The 15,582-nt window shown below is 36.7% G+C and overlaps 5 protein-coding genes across 8 annotated transcripts; 3 read left to right on the top strand and 2 right to left on the bottom strand.

The window, feature by feature from the left end:
* The first annotated feature begins 41 nt into the window (after positions 1–41).
* Positions 42–2,807, top strand: LOC132787453 (mitochondrial nicotinamide adenine dinucleotide transporter SLC25A51). Its single transcript, XM_060794494.1, has 3 exons — positions 42–1,136; positions 1,743–1,872; positions 1,952–2,807. The coding sequence occupies exons 1-3, from the start codon at positions 550–552 to the stop codon at positions 2,279–2,281; spliced, it is 1,047 nt and encodes a 348-aa protein (XP_060650477.1). The 5' UTR covers positions 42–549; the 3' UTR covers positions 2,282–2,807.
* A 35-nt stretch (positions 2,808–2,842) lies between these two features.
* On the bottom strand, positions 2,843–8,268 carry LOC132787454 (dual specificity protein phosphatase 18). The gene is made up of 2 exons (XM_060794496.1): positions 7,842–8,268; positions 2,843–3,635 (listed from the first exon to the last, which is right to left on the bottom strand). Exons 1-2 carry the CDS (start codon positions 8,012–8,014, stop codon positions 3,044–3,046), a joined length of 765 nt encoding a protein of 254 aa, XP_060650479.1. The 5' UTR covers positions 8,015–8,268; the 3' UTR covers positions 2,843–3,043.
* Positions 8,269–8,625: 357 nt separating this feature from the next.
* On the top strand, positions 8,626–11,406 carry LOC132787449 (PC4 and SFRS1-interacting protein). Its single transcript, XM_060794491.1, has 3 exons — positions 8,626–9,589; positions 9,990–10,819; positions 10,884–11,406. Exons 1-2 carry the CDS (start codon positions 8,942–8,944, stop codon positions 10,761–10,763), a joined length of 1,422 nt encoding a protein of 473 aa, XP_060650474.1. The 5' UTR covers positions 8,626–8,941; the 3' UTR covers positions 10,764–10,819; positions 10,884–11,406.
* Positions 11,407–11,616: 210 nt separating this feature from the next.
* LOC132787452 (DNA repair protein Rad51 homolog) lies at positions 11,617–14,565 on the bottom strand. 4 transcript variants are annotated; one of them, XR_009632545.1, is made up of 4 exons: positions 14,431–14,565; positions 13,818–14,374; positions 12,554–13,748; positions 11,617–12,498 (listed from the first exon to the last, which is right to left on the bottom strand). XR_009632545.1 is itself a non-coding variant. In XM_060794493.1 (3 exons), exons 1-3 carry the CDS (start codon positions 14,545–14,547, stop codon positions 13,364–13,366), a joined length of 1,059 nt encoding a protein of 352 aa, XP_060650476.1. In that variant the 5' UTR covers positions 14,548–14,565; the 3' UTR covers positions 11,617–13,363. The 4 variants fall into 4 exon arrangements, 1 of the variants encoding a protein (XP_060650476.1); XR_009632547.1 differs by having other exon boundaries at positions 11,617–12,492; XR_009632546.1 differs by having other exon boundaries at positions 11,617–12,336.
* A 437-nt stretch (positions 14,566–15,002) lies between these two features.
* LOC132787457 (uncharacterized) lies at positions 15,003–15,576 on the top strand. The gene is made up of 2 exons (XM_060794499.1): positions 15,003–15,126; positions 15,270–15,576. Exons 1-2 carry the CDS (start codon positions 15,095–15,097, stop codon positions 15,574–15,576), a joined length of 339 nt encoding a protein of 112 aa, XP_060650482.1. The 5' UTR covers positions 15,003–15,094.
* The last annotated feature ends 6 nt before the right edge of the window (positions 15,577–15,582 follow it).

Below are 15,582 nucleotides of genomic sequence, written 5' to 3'. Positions count from 1 at the left end.
AAATTTTACGTGAAAGTTAATGAGTTTATTTAATAATAATATAATTTTACCTATTTGGCTGAAAAAATCGATATTGTTCCTCCACCTCTAGTGTTGTTGCATGACGATTAATTACGACTATCGATAATGCTGATAATACCATCAGAATCTATGTAAAAACAGTGTTGTCGCTCGCTGTTTACGCACAGATGTCTCTGCAATCGATCTATTTTTAAATTGTATTATTACCTGCAAATTAATCAAATACCTGATATTCGTAACTGAGAATCATATCGTCGGCAATCAACATGGAATGTCAACGAACGGTGTGCTAATAATAGCTATGTGAAACTCCTTGACCACACTGGACGACGTTTCGCCGTAAAAATCTGCATTCTACATTATATAATTTGTAATTAAGCGAATTCGATGTGAATGCGAGACCAAAACAAATAAACGGCAAAGCAAACAAAAAATCATTAGCGGCCTACCGCCATAAACAATGGTAACAAGTTAGCGAACGCACACACGACGCCTGCTTAGTGACGACCAAACAAAACAGCAACAACAATGAAAGCTGCCGATGTTGCTGTGCTATCATCATCATCATCATCATCATCCTCCTCCACCACCTCCTCATCGTCGTCATCGCCAACAAGTGACGAAACGACGCCGGCGGATGTGTCAGCAGCGGCTGCTGTGATTATTTCACCCCGCAGCCCTGGAAATGTCTTTCTAGATCGCTTCTTTGGCGCCTTCCAGTGGGAGGAATTTGCCTGTGGCTGCGGTTCCGCATTCGTCAACATCGCCGTCACATATCCCATCTACAAACTCATATTCCGGCAAATGCTGCACGGCGTTCCCATGGGATCGGCGTTACTGCAGCTGCGTCACGAGGGTCTGGGATTCCTATATCGCGGCATGTTGCCGCCGCTTGCACAAAAAACGATCTCGCTGTCCATTATGTTTGGCGTATTCGATGGCACGCGACGTTATCTGGTCGAGGATTATCGTCTGAACGATCACGGCGCTAAAGTCATAGCTGGAGTTGTTGCCGGCAGCGTGGAATCAATTTTATTGCCATTCGAACGTGTCCAAACGCTGCTGGCTGATTCAAAGTTCCATCGGTATTTCTCCAACACGCAGAGTGCGTTTAGGTGAGTGAAATACCGTAAATACCGTAGTGTGACCAGCTACAGTGGAATTTCAAGCTTTCAATTTTAAAATTCATTAATATGCTAAAGTCCGTTAAAATATGTGTTTCTTTTCTACATATTAAAGAATTATAAAGTTGAAAGTTAGGAAACAGATGTATGAAAGATCCTTAATCAATCGTTGTTAAATTCTTTAAAACTAGTCAAGCTGATCTTGATTTATGTTCCTTAAACGACATTGTGTGACCAGTTTGAGTTGATTTTAAAAATTTCAAATTTTATAATCCTTTAATATGCTTAAATCCGTTAAATTTATAGTTTTTAATATATTAAAGGCTTATACAATTAATGAAAGTTAGGGAAAAGCTATTTATTCACCTGTAAATATATTTCTGCTTTTTTAAAGATCTTAATTCAATCTAAAATAAACTTGAAAGTTTGAAATTGTTTTGCAAATAAAATTTTATAACTTTAGGTATAAAGTATGAATGTTTAAGTCAAAGGAATGATGGATGTACTATAATTATATAGTCTGTTCCTTTCAGGTTATTAAACCTGTTCGAAAATCTCATTTAAACTGATTTTAATGTGTATATTCTTTTTTTTCAGATATGTAGTTACGAATTATGGATTTCGGGAGCTGTACAGGGGCATTGAACCAGTATTTTGGCGCAACGGCTTGTCGAATGCGCTGTTCTTCATGCTGCGCGAGGAGGCCAGTGTTCGTTTACCAAAGAGGGTAAAGTATTATCAGTTGTGTGTTTTATGGTTCATTATCAATAATTAGAATGAATGAATACGTTGTTGGTTGATTACAGAAATCGGTATCGAGCAGAACTGCACAAGAATTTTTTGCTGGTGCCGTCATCGGTGCCAGCATCAGCACATTGTTTTATCCACTGAATGTGATCAAGGTGTCGCTACAAAGTGATATGGGTCATCGAACGGAGGGCAGTTGGCATGCCTGCAAACGAATCTATCGGGAACGCGACAGTCGGATTGGCAACTTTTATCGGGGCTGTGCATTCAATACGGGACGCTCCTTCATCAGTTGGGGCATCATGAATACCGCCTATGAGAACCTGAAGAAGCTGTTCCATCAACGTAGACTGCATCCGCCAACAAAGCAGTTGTCATCGAACAAGTAGACAAACAAACAAAGAAAATTGTGACGTATCATGTGCTATGTATTACGTATTACGTAAAGAACACTATATAACTACTATATATAACTACGATAACTAGTAACTAACTAAGCTGAATGTATACAAAAAGAATGAATGAATGTTTCCTTCTGCCTTTAACTAGCAAATTTTTTCTCTTTGTTTTGTAAGTCATATTTAAGTGAGTTTCGTTGAGGAATGCGCCGTTTTAAGGCATTCAATGTATGTAAATTATATATTTGTATATCATTTATATATACCTAAGTGCATACAGACTGCAGCAAACTTAACATTTATTTCAAAATAGTTACGAAATAAAAACCAAAAAGAAGATTGCAATGCAAAATGAAAAGAAAGGCCGCCAATAAATAGGTACAATAATTGTGAGCATTTAAATCCAAAAACAACTAAAAAAAATTAGTTCTTAAACATTGTATATACACAAAATGGACATTTAGTTATTGTTGTTAAATGTATATACACACACAGATTTACTTACATAATGTTTTGTGATTCGCTGAAATTAATAAATTAATTCAAATTACGTACGTTTCTATGAATTATATATTTTCGATGCATTTATACAACATATACATACATATAAAATGTAGTAGAATTCAGCATATTAGGTGCTACAATTAAATAATGACTAACAATAAAAACAAATATATATGTACAATAATTACTAAAAGTTCACATATCACATCAAATAATAATTAAGCTCGACTCCGGACACTTTAAAACGTTTCAACGCTTCTTCAGTGAGCTGCGATATCTTTGATAAAAGTCCTCCATGGCTCTGTATTCCGGTTCCAAAATATCCGGAATTTCCTTGTCCAGCGATGCGAAATAAACCATTTCCACGGAGCAACTGCCTCGCATCTCCTGTTCATACTGTCTCAACTGCAGAAAGAATCCAGAATTTGGTCGAACTTGGGGACGTATCGATTGGACATGAAGATAAGCTTCCCGTAAACTCATTCCGCCGTATTTGATGAGATAGGCGAGGCACAGCGAAGCCGATCGTGAGACGCCGGCGACACAGTGGACCAAGGAGCAGCCGCCACTAAGACGCACTTCCTCAATCAAATCGGCGACCTCATCGAAGTGTGCGGCCAAATTGACGCCAGCTCGATCCTGGGCATTGATGCGCAAATACAGCGGATTGCTGACACTGGAGAGAGGTGTGTCCGGCAACTCAGGAGCCACATTCACCACACAGCTCACGCCCAGTTTGTCCAGGTGGGCGGGCACAACAGCTGCGGCCCCGCAAAGATAGAGCGATGGCGTCAATCGTGAGATGCCCGGATAGGGTGTTTGGTTCTCCGCTTTCACCTGACTGCAAAAAGAGAGAGTAGAACAACCAAAATAATCCATAAATAAAACTGCTCTTTACGATATTTTTAACAATTAGTCACGAAGCATAATTATTTTAAGCCCAAATGGTCGGGAATATGCCGGGTAAATAAGCTGTCAAAAAACATATATCCCATTTCGTTTTTTCTGAAGACGTAGATAAGTGAAGAGCTTGTAAATACACAAATTTAAATTGTTTGCCTTTCATTTTATGAATGGGCATAAAAACAACATTCTTTCTTTTTATTGTTATTCTTTTGCCCCGCCTTCTTGTTTTTTGCTTTCTGTTTTTCTCTGTCTTGTTGTTTTTTTTTGTTATATGTAGCGTATTAATCTTTGGGATCTGGCGGCAAGTACGTCATTGTTTTTTGCACTCGTAGTACGAAATAATAAACACATGGATACAGAAAACATATGTCCCTATGCACATAGCATACGCTGCGTATACGTATTTTATATAAAGGAATTTGTTTATAATTAGTGGTTCGTTAGTGTTTATTAAATGCGCAATATAAAAATAGAATTGATTTATTCTCTTCATTTGTTTGACTGCCAAACAACAACAACAATAATATGAAAACAATTTGTTGCTGCTACGCAAAAGGTAAATGAGCTGAAAAAGGATTGGAGAATTCTCCCACGCACCTGGCGAGCTTTAAGAAATTGTGGATAAAAGAAAAATGAAATATATTTTGATCGCCAGAAATCTCAAATTTATTACGTTATACCTAATTTCTTCAGACTAATGTGTGGATTATTTGTATAGTCGTTGTTATCAATTAAATAGGCTTTTTATGAACGTGAAAACATTTTGAAATCTAAAAAAAATAAATATATGAAATGTATTCAAAGAAATTCGTAATTTTCGCAATTTTGAACGTGAATACATTTTGAAATCTAAAAAAATAAATATATAAAATGTATTCAAAGAAATTCGTATTTTTTCCAATTCTTAAATATGAACAATTTTCAATTATTATGTCTATAAATATTCGCTTTACTCAAGTAAATCAAATTTACAGTATGAATAAAGTATATTATGAATAAAGTAAAAAAAATAAATATATAAAAGTTATTAAAGTAAATTCGTAATTTTTGCAATTTTTAAAAATTAATATTTACTAACCAAAAATATTCACTTTACTCAAAAAATTCAAATTTAAACTATAAATAAAGTATATTAAAGATTACCCTTAAAAATTTAACTCTAAAATATATAATATTCTAATAAACTTCTCTGAAATCTAAACATTATTTCGCTTAAAAAAGATTTCCAAATGGTAAATAATGAAAACTTATATTATTGGTATTAAATTAAAGATATTCTGATTGATGTAAAATTTCTTTTTTTTCCATAATTGTAAAATAAATGAAAGATGAGCAAATTATATAATCTAATCTTTCTGATCAATGAACTTTTTCACTTAACTGCTCTGATTCTTATTGAAATTCTTTGAAAAGATTTTGGCAACTTAAATAAGGAACAAGGAAAACTTATATTAAAGGAATTGAATTAAAGATATTCTGATTGATGTAAAATTTCTTTTTTTTCCATAATTGTAAAATAAATGACAGATAAGAAAATTAAATAGCGATCTTCCTGATCAATGAACTTTTTCACTTAACTGCTCTGACACGTGTTGAAATTCTTTGAAAAGAATTTGGCATCAGAAATAAGGAATAAGGAAAACTTATATTAAAGGAATTAAATTAAAGATATTCTGATTGATGTAAAATTTCTTCTTTTCCATAATTGTAAAATAAATGACAGATAAGAAAATTATAACAATGATCTATGAACTTCTCTGATTCTTATTGAAATTCTTTGAAAAGAATTTGGCAACATAAATAAGGAATAAGGAAAACTTACATTAAAGGAATTAAATTAAAGATTGATGTAAAATTTCTTTATTTCCATAATTGTAAAATAAATGAAAGATTATATAGTAATCTTCCTGATCAATGAACTTTTTCACTTAACTGCTCTGACTCGTGTTGAAATTCTTTGAAAAGAATTTGGCATCAGAAATAAGGAATTCGACATGCCGAAATCGATCATGTTATATGCAATGACACCCTAGAATGCATATTTATAGCTTGCTATTGGTAAAGATCGAACAGTTCATGTTAGTTATAGAGAGTGTAAGAGAAATACTCGTTGTCATTTGGTCTGGGACCAGATGTGTTGTGTTAAGTGCTGGCAATCGGATTTGACAGATTCATTCGCACCTATATGGCAGGCAGCCGTTAAGGAATGTTAATGTAAAACGACGCATCAAAACTTATTTATTTATAAGTTCAATGGATTTTTGTGGGTTGGATGCGGCGACATTTCGTCGTCATTAAATAATAATCACAAATTCCGCTGGAACATTGCCAAAATTAATCATCGGGCACTTTCACTTGGCCAAAAGCACATCAACAACAAAAAACCATATATATATGTTATATGGTATGTATGTGCGATCTATGTTAAAGTGGGTATTTATAATTCCTTCTCCTCCTGTTAAATGAAAAGCGAAAAGCGAGATATGTTTATTTCGCACATTTTCTTTGCCTCTGTGGGCGACACAATGATGATTGTGTTTATTAAGACCAAATAACAAAATTTTCTTTTGCTTTTTGTTTCAAATTATTAAACAAGATTTATGCTCTTGGCTAAACTGTTGATTGTTGGTGGCAAGGGGGGAAGATTGGATTTCTGAGGGAAATGGGGAATGATTCTTATTCCCAGAGAGCTGTTGTCACTCTATAATATTGCGAATAAAATCATGTGATGAGTGAAGGGAAATGGGTTAATGCCAAATTGAATTTCAGCCTTGAGGCATTGTTGTTCTTTTTTGTTTGTGTCCCGCTTTATAGTAGACATATATGTTGTATTTATAAATGCACCTGTATCATTTATATGTACAATAAATATGAGTTTACAACGCGAAATGGGGAAGCGTTGAAGGTATTTCGAAAATGCAACTCAAGGTTAAAAATGTTTCCACTCTACGATACATATTCCTCTTGCCAATTTATTTTTTGTTTAGTTGTTGTTGAATTTGACAGCAAACGAACACTGACAGTGAAGACAGACAGACAGACAGAGGTCTTCGTCTGCCTCATTATGAAAAATGGTGAATTTTATTTTTGCAATTATTGTGTCCTTCAATTCAATTGTCACAGTCACGGCTGTCGATAATTAACGCCACAAAATATGCTAAATTTATTTCGAAGCACATTTTTCTAACAAATTCCTCAATTTTTAACGACTTTACAGTCATGGGTAATTAAATATATACACTCAATACTTAAAACTTCAAGACGAGAAATCTTAAAAAACCATTAGAAAAGTTTCTTAATACAAATCTGTTATTTGTAATTATTTGCTAGGTTTATATATTTTTTTGGCCAGGTGTTTTGCTCTAGAAATACCTCTAAATGCATTGCAAAAAAGAATCGGGGGCAAATCTGTAATTGTTTTTGGCATGTAATTGAGCACAACGAATCGAAATAAAAAATACTTCGCTACTCTCTGGCACTTTTCTGTTGTCTTTGTAAAAATGCCTACACATTGAGTCACAAGAAGCACAAATTTGTATAATCAATTTTCTTTTAAAATTCCTGGAAATTACAAAAAAAATCTGTTTAAAGAAGAATACTTTTTCATACATTATTTTTTTAAAATGAAAGTAAAAATATGATTTTTCTGGAAAAGAAAAATACTAAAATTCTAACTCCTTTGTATTCAGTTGTTGTTCAGTTGTTGCTCCCTTTCATAATATTAAATAATTTTATTTAAGGAACAAGTATCATAAATATCAAAATTTAAAAAAAATTTAATTTTGGAATTTTTTAAAATTCATAAAATTGTTATTAGAACTCTACAAATATGAACTGAATGTTCGTCATGCATGTAATCGTAAAATTTTTGTTGTAATCTTCAAGTGCATTTTCAATTAATGCTAATGGAAAATGATTAAATAAGTTAAGCGAACAGCGCTCAGTCACGCATAGCGAAAACGTAATCATATACCATATAAAACCCACCTACGAAAACAAACCCATTTAAAATCGTCGAGTGGGAGAAGTAACAATTTAGCATTTTGGGGTTCATGACATAAGCGCGACCTTGACTTGCATTGAACAAGTTGAGCATATAGTATCATTATAACTAGAATTAGAATCATTTATTGGTACTTACATTTGGCATTCGCGGTTAGCAACTGCGGCCCCATCATCACAATTATCAGATAGAACAGCTTTCGATATGTTATTAATATCATCGACTATGTTTCTGAGTTTCTTTTGTGTGGCTGTTGTTAGTCTTGCTGCCAGTTTCTCTGGCATCTTGGGAATGGTAATTAACTCTTGCATGTTTATGGTATCGTTGCCCGATTTTTGCTGTTCGCGCTTTGTTTTAATTTGTGCGCCAAAAGCTATAAAAATTCCACAAATTCCAGAACAAAGATATCAACAGAAAAAGCGCACAGAACTATTCAATATTTTCTCGTCGCTGCGTAAACAAAAATTCTATTTACTGTTTCGGTACTGAAGGAAAAATTCACTTGCTGAATTTTCACCCGCGACGTGCAAAAGTCGACTGACTCATTAAGCGCCTAACACAGCAAACACATTTCGTCGTCGTTTCGAAAATATGTATTTGCGGTTGTTGTATCGTAAACAGACAACAGAGTGTGGTGAATTTCGAGTGCGTAAGGTGAACGTATTCGTGGGTGTGTTGAATTGTGAACGAATTTGGCACCTGTATATGTACAAATATAAATATTTAGCATGCCTTACACTCCACAGCGGTAAATTCAGCTTTCACAATTTGATAGTCATTTTATAGTCAGACAAAACTTTATATTTTGCAACTGCCATCTCAGTAACTTTAAAAATAAAAACTTTTGATAAAAATTTATCATCTAAGTAGCATTAGAAAAAGTATTCAGCTTCTCCTTTCAGCTTTCAAATTCGTTCACCTTCAGAAACAGCATAACATTTTTTGAATTATCCGCCATCAACGGTAATCTCAATAAGTGCCCGCTATGCATAACAGCAGCGTGAAATGTTAAGCTACTGTCACTGTTAAGCAACGAAAACAGCTGATTTTCGACTGTGTACAGCCACAAGATATTGTGTGAATGCGCAAAGAAAAAGTGGGAATTGCAATAAGAAAAGAAGCAGAGCAAAGCGCGAGTTTCTAGGGAATGAGAGAAATAGCAGCAGACGCCAAAAAAGTGTACGCAAAAGAAACAAAATTCATATAAATACAAGTAATTTGGCATTTTAAACGTCAGTATGGGCAAGGAAAAGGCAGGTAAATCGTTCAACATTGGCGATTTGGTATTTGCCAAGGTAAAAGGCTATCCGGCGTGGCCTGCAAAGATCACGAAATATAACAACAAAAAGTACAATGTTTACTTTTACGGCACCGGAGAGACGGCGAATATCAAAGTGGAAGATCTCTTCACATATGTGGAGAATAAAGAAAAATTCGCCACCGATAAGAATATGAAGAGGCCCAAATTCAACGAGGCCGTCGATCAAATTGAGAGTGCGCTGCGTGGCGAAGATTCGGCACCAATCGATTTGCCACCAAATGCAACCGATGCCGAGGCCGGCAACGAAAGTACTACGGAAGTGGCATCCGAAACAGCTTCGGCGCAAGCAAACGACCCACCAGTCGGGACAGCAACCACGGCAGCTGGAGCAGAAGAAGCTGTTGTGCCAAAGGCGCGTGGTGCACGCAAATCCCGTTTGCCGCCACGCCATGTGGATGGCGACACAGACGATGCCAGCCGTGATGCAGCGGAGGCGCCACCACCGCAAAAGAAACGCGTGCCACCCGAAGGCATTGGAGCAACCAATTCAAACAAGAAGTCCGTGAAGAAGTCCAAGCCCACAGCTGCTGTGACGCCCATGCAAAAACGTTCACGACAGGTCAACGTAAGTTGCTTAGCATAGAAAACTAATTTGTCATTTCAATGACACAAGTACAGTGAACACTCGCTTGGATGAACAACTTTTGTGGTATCTCGAGAGTGACGAAGGTGCTCTATGAATACATTACAAACTGACATAGAAAGAAGTGTTCGGCAAGTGTCCCTCTAATAGGGGTCTCTGAAGGAGTTTTCACTGTATATTCTTTACATCAAGAAGCGAAATAATTATAGTTTATATTATCAAAAATTACATGGTAATGTTTGTAGTTTGAGAATTAATATTCAGAATTGAAGATATTAAAGTCCATTATCGCAGAAAAAAAGAAAATGTAACGACTACAATGCATAGTTGTCCAATTAGAGCATTCTCTAACAATAATATATTATATAACTTCCCGTTTCAGATCGTTCAAAATAATCTGCTCATGGTCTACATGCCAACTGCAAAATGTTTGGGCATCAACATCAACTACAAGAAGCCCAAAAGTTTTGAGAGTCCTGCCGCAGAGCAAGCTTGGCTGGAGAAGGCACGCAAGGAAGCGATTGAGCTGAAGCTGCAACTGGAATCGGGACAAATCAAAGAGGAGTCGATGCCTGATCGCATCGTCATTGAGCCGGTGCGCGATGAAATCCCCAAGCAGGAAGCGGTGCGTTTCATTGAGGAGCTGATCGAACAAGAGGATGCATTGTTTATGGAACGCGACTTTATTCAAGCGTCACAGCAACTCCGGGAATGTCTTGGTTTGCGACGTGCCAATGTGGGCAGATGTTTAGAGATCCTCGAGCAGTTTAAGGACATTGAGTTGAATAAGCTAATGTTGCTACGCAACCCAGAGTGTGTGGACATTATGCGACGATTGCGTCGGTATGTGGGCAATTTGGATTTGTGGAAAATGGACATATCCGATGAGTTGGAATTTAAGGAGAAGGCGGTCATCATACGTAAAGTGGCAACAGCTATTTATGATAATTTTAAGACGCTGTTCAATCCCGAACCGGAGCCAGAGGAGAATTTCTGGGTGGAGTTCTGTGAAAAGGTGCGCATCTATAAGACGTACACGAAAAATATCAACGATAACCTGCGTGTCTCGATGAGTGAGCTGAGCTATGATAATCTAGTGAAGACAAAGGAGGGCGCCCTCAATGAGGCGTCAAATGAGGAGGTCGCCCAAAACTAAATAGAGACGACGTGTAATTTTATTCTGCGCCCGTTGTTCCATAAACACTACGTAAGGTGAGAGTAAAGTACGACAATACAAAATAATTGTACAAATCTTGTAATCAATGCATAATTGCAGTTTAATTTTAAGTGAAAATCCCCGCGCTTTGTGGCCCAGAAAAAAAGTTGACACATCAAACACCGCATTGGACAGGAACAGGCTGCAAATACTTGCTACTAGTTTTAATTTCATTCACTTTTCGGGCACATAATATACCTTAATAAATACAATTATTTTATGTTATATTACTTACTAAACAAGAATATGAAAAAAACACACACAAGCAAAACAAAACAAATAATACAATGTGAATTCCACACATGCATTAAAGAATAAAATACTTGACGAGATTCGACTTTGCAACCGTATTTTTTAAATTAAGCTAATGCAATTTCGACAGTTAAATAATTGCAATTAAATTTGTTAAGTTAAGTTTGCGTCCCTTATACCAAACCCAACCCTGAAAAACAAAAGCTCAACAAAATCTTTAGACAACTTTTTAAATGCTGCTTGTATGTAACATTATTTTTTTTTCGGGACCCTTTTTTTGAATATCCAATAAATACAATTAGCTCATGTTATATTATACAATTAAACAAAATGATTATTTTTCTTGTTTTCTATTTCTCTTTATTCTTATTCGAAGTTTATGATTTGAATCATTATTTTAGAAATGTTTTTACATTAAAAAATAATTATTATAAGTGCATATAATACCTTCATCCATTGATGAATAAGTAGTTTGTTACCCAACAATAAAATGTTGTTGAACCAAACTATTAATAATTAAAATTATCTTTATCAATTATAATTCCGGAGTTTACTTCGTTTTTATTGCACCATATATAAAGTTGTTTTATTTTAAATATAAATATTGTAATCTTAAATTACTTAAAACCAAATAAAAACAATAATTTGTCAGTTTTAAGTTTACTTTTCCTTCCTTGGTTCTCCAGACGTGCCGCCCTTTGTTGGGCACTTTAATTTTTCGCTTCTTTGATGAATATATTTTGTCCCTCTCACGATTCCTCACTATGCGCCGCTCACGCTGACTGGCGTGGGGCTTTCTTGCCTTCTTCATTCTCTTTATTCTTACTTTTTTCAACGCCGCCTCTTTCCATCAACAGCCGCTTCTATGGCTCTTCGACGCCAATCACGATTGGCTTCCGCGCTCATCAGTGTCGCTCCTTTAACCGTTCACCCGAGAGCTTAAGTTTGCTCATCATACGGTACTTCAAGCACTTAATTCGTATTCGCATCTTATCCGTTATGGGAAAAAAACGGTCCGCTCAAATTGATGGATGAAGGAGTCGACAGCACTTGTTATGCTGTTGCTGCGTTCAAGTGGCTGGTTTTTCTCAACTTGGTCTTCGTCATTATTAGCTTCCCCATTGTCCCCGTATTCTATTACTATAAATGATTCCGTTTCTAATACCAATAGATCACATTCATCATTTTGCACATTGTAGTCGGCGTTTTCCATTTGAAACAATTTTTGAGTAAACAAATACATATGTATATTTGCTAGCAACTGAAAATGAAGCAGTGGTAATAGGGCTGGTAGTGCTATGAAACGTATGGAATTGGCAAATGATGCGAGCGTACGGGTATTTATGTATATGTATGTGTGGGTGTATGTCTGTTTGGACTCCATACTATGAAGCCTGTGTATACACTGCAATCACAGCTATTGCTGTCGTATACCTCATGAAAATAAATCGTTTGGGAACATTCAATTCGATACTCACTTAAGGCTTCCGCTACCTTCGGACGTCGCTGCTTTAGTAGCTTTATTTTTAACAGCATGCGGAACTTCATGAGCTTGATGCGTCGCCGCATTTTATCCGTTATGGGGAACAATGGTTCGTTTATATTGATGGATAATGGGTCGACATCATTCGTACTGTTTATGTTACGTTCAAGTGGCCGGCTTTCCTCCACTTGGTTTTCCGCAATAATTGCTTCCACATCGTCATGGTCCTCTACTTTTATAATTAATTCTCTTTTCAGTTCTAATGGATTGCATTTATCATATTGCAAATTATTTTCGTTTTGCATTTGCAGAAAACTTTGGAATTTACTTTTTTGTTTACAATCGTAGACTTGAAACTGAATCAGCTGGGTCCATTAGTGTTATGAAACAAATGGAATTGGCACAGAATGTATGTATGTACATAAGTACAAGAGCTTATGTGCAGGAATGCGCACGATGTGTGGAACTCATGTATAGGCATTAAATATGCACGTGTGTTTGTGAATACACTGCAATCCTAGGAAAATAAATGTATGGCGAAAGTTCAATGAAAATTTATATAAACAAACAAGATGTATAAATTTAAATGGCATAATTTCTGTACAAGTTTCTTGTTAAGAAAATAAAGAAAAATAAAAATAATGTTCTAAGGTACAGAGTGATCAAATCTTACAACCAAAATGACAAATGTATAATTCTTGGCAGCAGTGTTATCCAAATTGGGAAATATAAATATAAAAACTTTATTTATGGTTACTAATAATAATAAAAAAAATATAATTAAAGATAGCTTAATATTATTCAATCAATCATTCTCCTTCACATCACCAATGCCCTCGGGCAAGATGGCAAACATGGCCTCAGATTCGGGTAAGCAAGGCGAATCGTATATCTTGCAGATGCGAGCATCTCCTTTGCCCTTGCGCAGATAAAGACGCGTCGTTGAAGCATGCGCCATAATGTGACCACCAATGGGTTTCTTGGCATCCGCCTGAAACATGGAAGCACCCCCATCTACCTGAGCCGTCACCTGATTGGTGATGACAACAGCGACGCCAAATTCATCTGCCAGTCGCTGCAGCATGCGTAGAAATAAGCCCAAATGATTTTGGCGAGCAGCAAGCTCGCCTCGTCCCACATATTCCGAACGATACAACGCCATGGCACTATCCACAATGATCAAGGCGTATCTGAGAGAGAGAAAATGGAAGATAAATTTAGTTAACTTTCCATAGAGTAATTAAATTGTTGAGATCTACCTCGATTCAAACATCATACCCGCGGCCATTTGTACCAGTTTCGTCTGTTGATCCGTGTTATGCGCTCGCGCACATGCCACATTGTCTAGCACATCCGCCTCCTCCATGTGATAGCGTTGTGCAATCGCGGACAAACGCTCTGGGCGAAAAGTGCCCTCAGTGTCAATATACAAAGCTTTGCCCTCACCACCATTCTGACTAATAGGCAGCTGACATGTCACGGCGAGCGTGTGACAAATCTGCGTCTTGCCGCAACGAAACTCGCCAAAGATTTCGGTGATTGAACCTGTCTCAATGCCGCCGCCCAGCAGCTTGTCTAGCTCCTTGGAACCGGTTGTCAGCATTACTACTTCGGAGCGCATTTGATGGAAGGTGCGTGCGCTGGTAAAGCTCAACGGCACCAACTTCTGTGCCTCCTTCATAATATGATCAACCTTGGACTCGCCAAGTCCTTTGATATTCAACAGTTGACGTCGCGTCGCATAAGTCACCGATTCGACGGTGTGCAGGCTCGCCTGTTGCAGCAGTTTAATGTCGCGCGGATTGATATTGTTGCCCTGTCACGTGTACAACGTTAAAACAAATGCTAAAGCATTAACATTGAGCTACTTGCCTGTAGTTTCATCACATCCAGCGGTCCAGCGTCCTCATCATCATCGTCACTCACAACAGCTGTGGAACCGGTGGCCACTGGTGCTGCCTTTTGTGCTGTGCGTTGTTTTTGTTCCATATTATATTTTATAGGCACTACGTCAATGCTACTTTTACGTTTCGATCAAAATCCCATTAAAATTTGTTGAATTTTCGTTGAAAAATAAGCGCGCTGTGTTGTGAAATGTTCCCAGCACTTTTTTGCCATTCACAATTTAATTATAAACAGCTGATATAAGTGCAAGTGATAATATAATTCAAATAAGCAGAGTTTCAAATAACAACGTGTAATCTAAGCAGAATCCTTTACTAATGCAAGCATAAATTATATAACAAAAATAACATTGCCAAAGATTTATACGTTTTACCTACAAATTGCTGCAAATATTATTTTTGACATTCACAATTTAAAGGAAACCTAACAGCTGTTCAGAGTGTAAGTAAGCAGACAAGAAGCAGAGAACGGAACGTGCAAGCGAAACATCAATTCCGAGCCGCAATTACATAAATAAAATAAAAACCTTATTGCCGGTGGTTACATATTTACAACGTGTTTCTGACACAAAAAGTATATTTTCGTCCGCGCCACAGCAAACGGTCAGCAAGCAAAGTCGGTGGGGAAAAGTATGATCAGGCATCGTTACTTCGATGTACAACTGTAAGTATAGCAAACCAAATTGTTTAGCTAAAGCTAGCACGTGCGTTGTTGTTGTAGCAATGTTAACTGCTAACATTGCCTTATGACGACAGAAGAATGATTTGGTAAATAATGCGTTTTGTTGTTTCATTGTGCAATACTAGGAAATTTCGTGATTTAGATTCTGTTGTACTCACACCTGTATTTTTTCGTGGCTGCGTGCAAAATTCACTGGAGCGATTCTTTGGCCAAATTGGTGGAGATACAACATTGGAAATCATCAAATTTAGCGCCGAGCAGCAACGCGTTGTATTCCGAGTACCCGAAGAATTCTACGAACGCACTCGGGCAGCAATCACCTTAATTGGGCATTATCAGGAAGTACCGTGTCACTTTCGTGTGCTCAAAACCTCAAAGACGCCGCTGGACTTCGTCAAAGAAGGCGAAAACGAAAATTGTGAAGAAATCTAGAAGCTA

The sequence above is a fragment of the Drosophila nasuta genome, chromosome 2R, assembly GCF_023558535.2.
Source record: "Drosophila nasuta strain 15112-1781.00 chromosome 2R, ASM2355853v1, whole genome shotgun sequence".
NCBI classification, from domain to species: Eukaryota; Metazoa; Arthropoda; class Insecta; order Diptera; family Drosophilidae; genus Drosophila; species Drosophila nasuta.
Note: the sequence above shows the minus strand (reverse complement) of the source record. Positions and strands in the feature narration are given on the sequence as shown.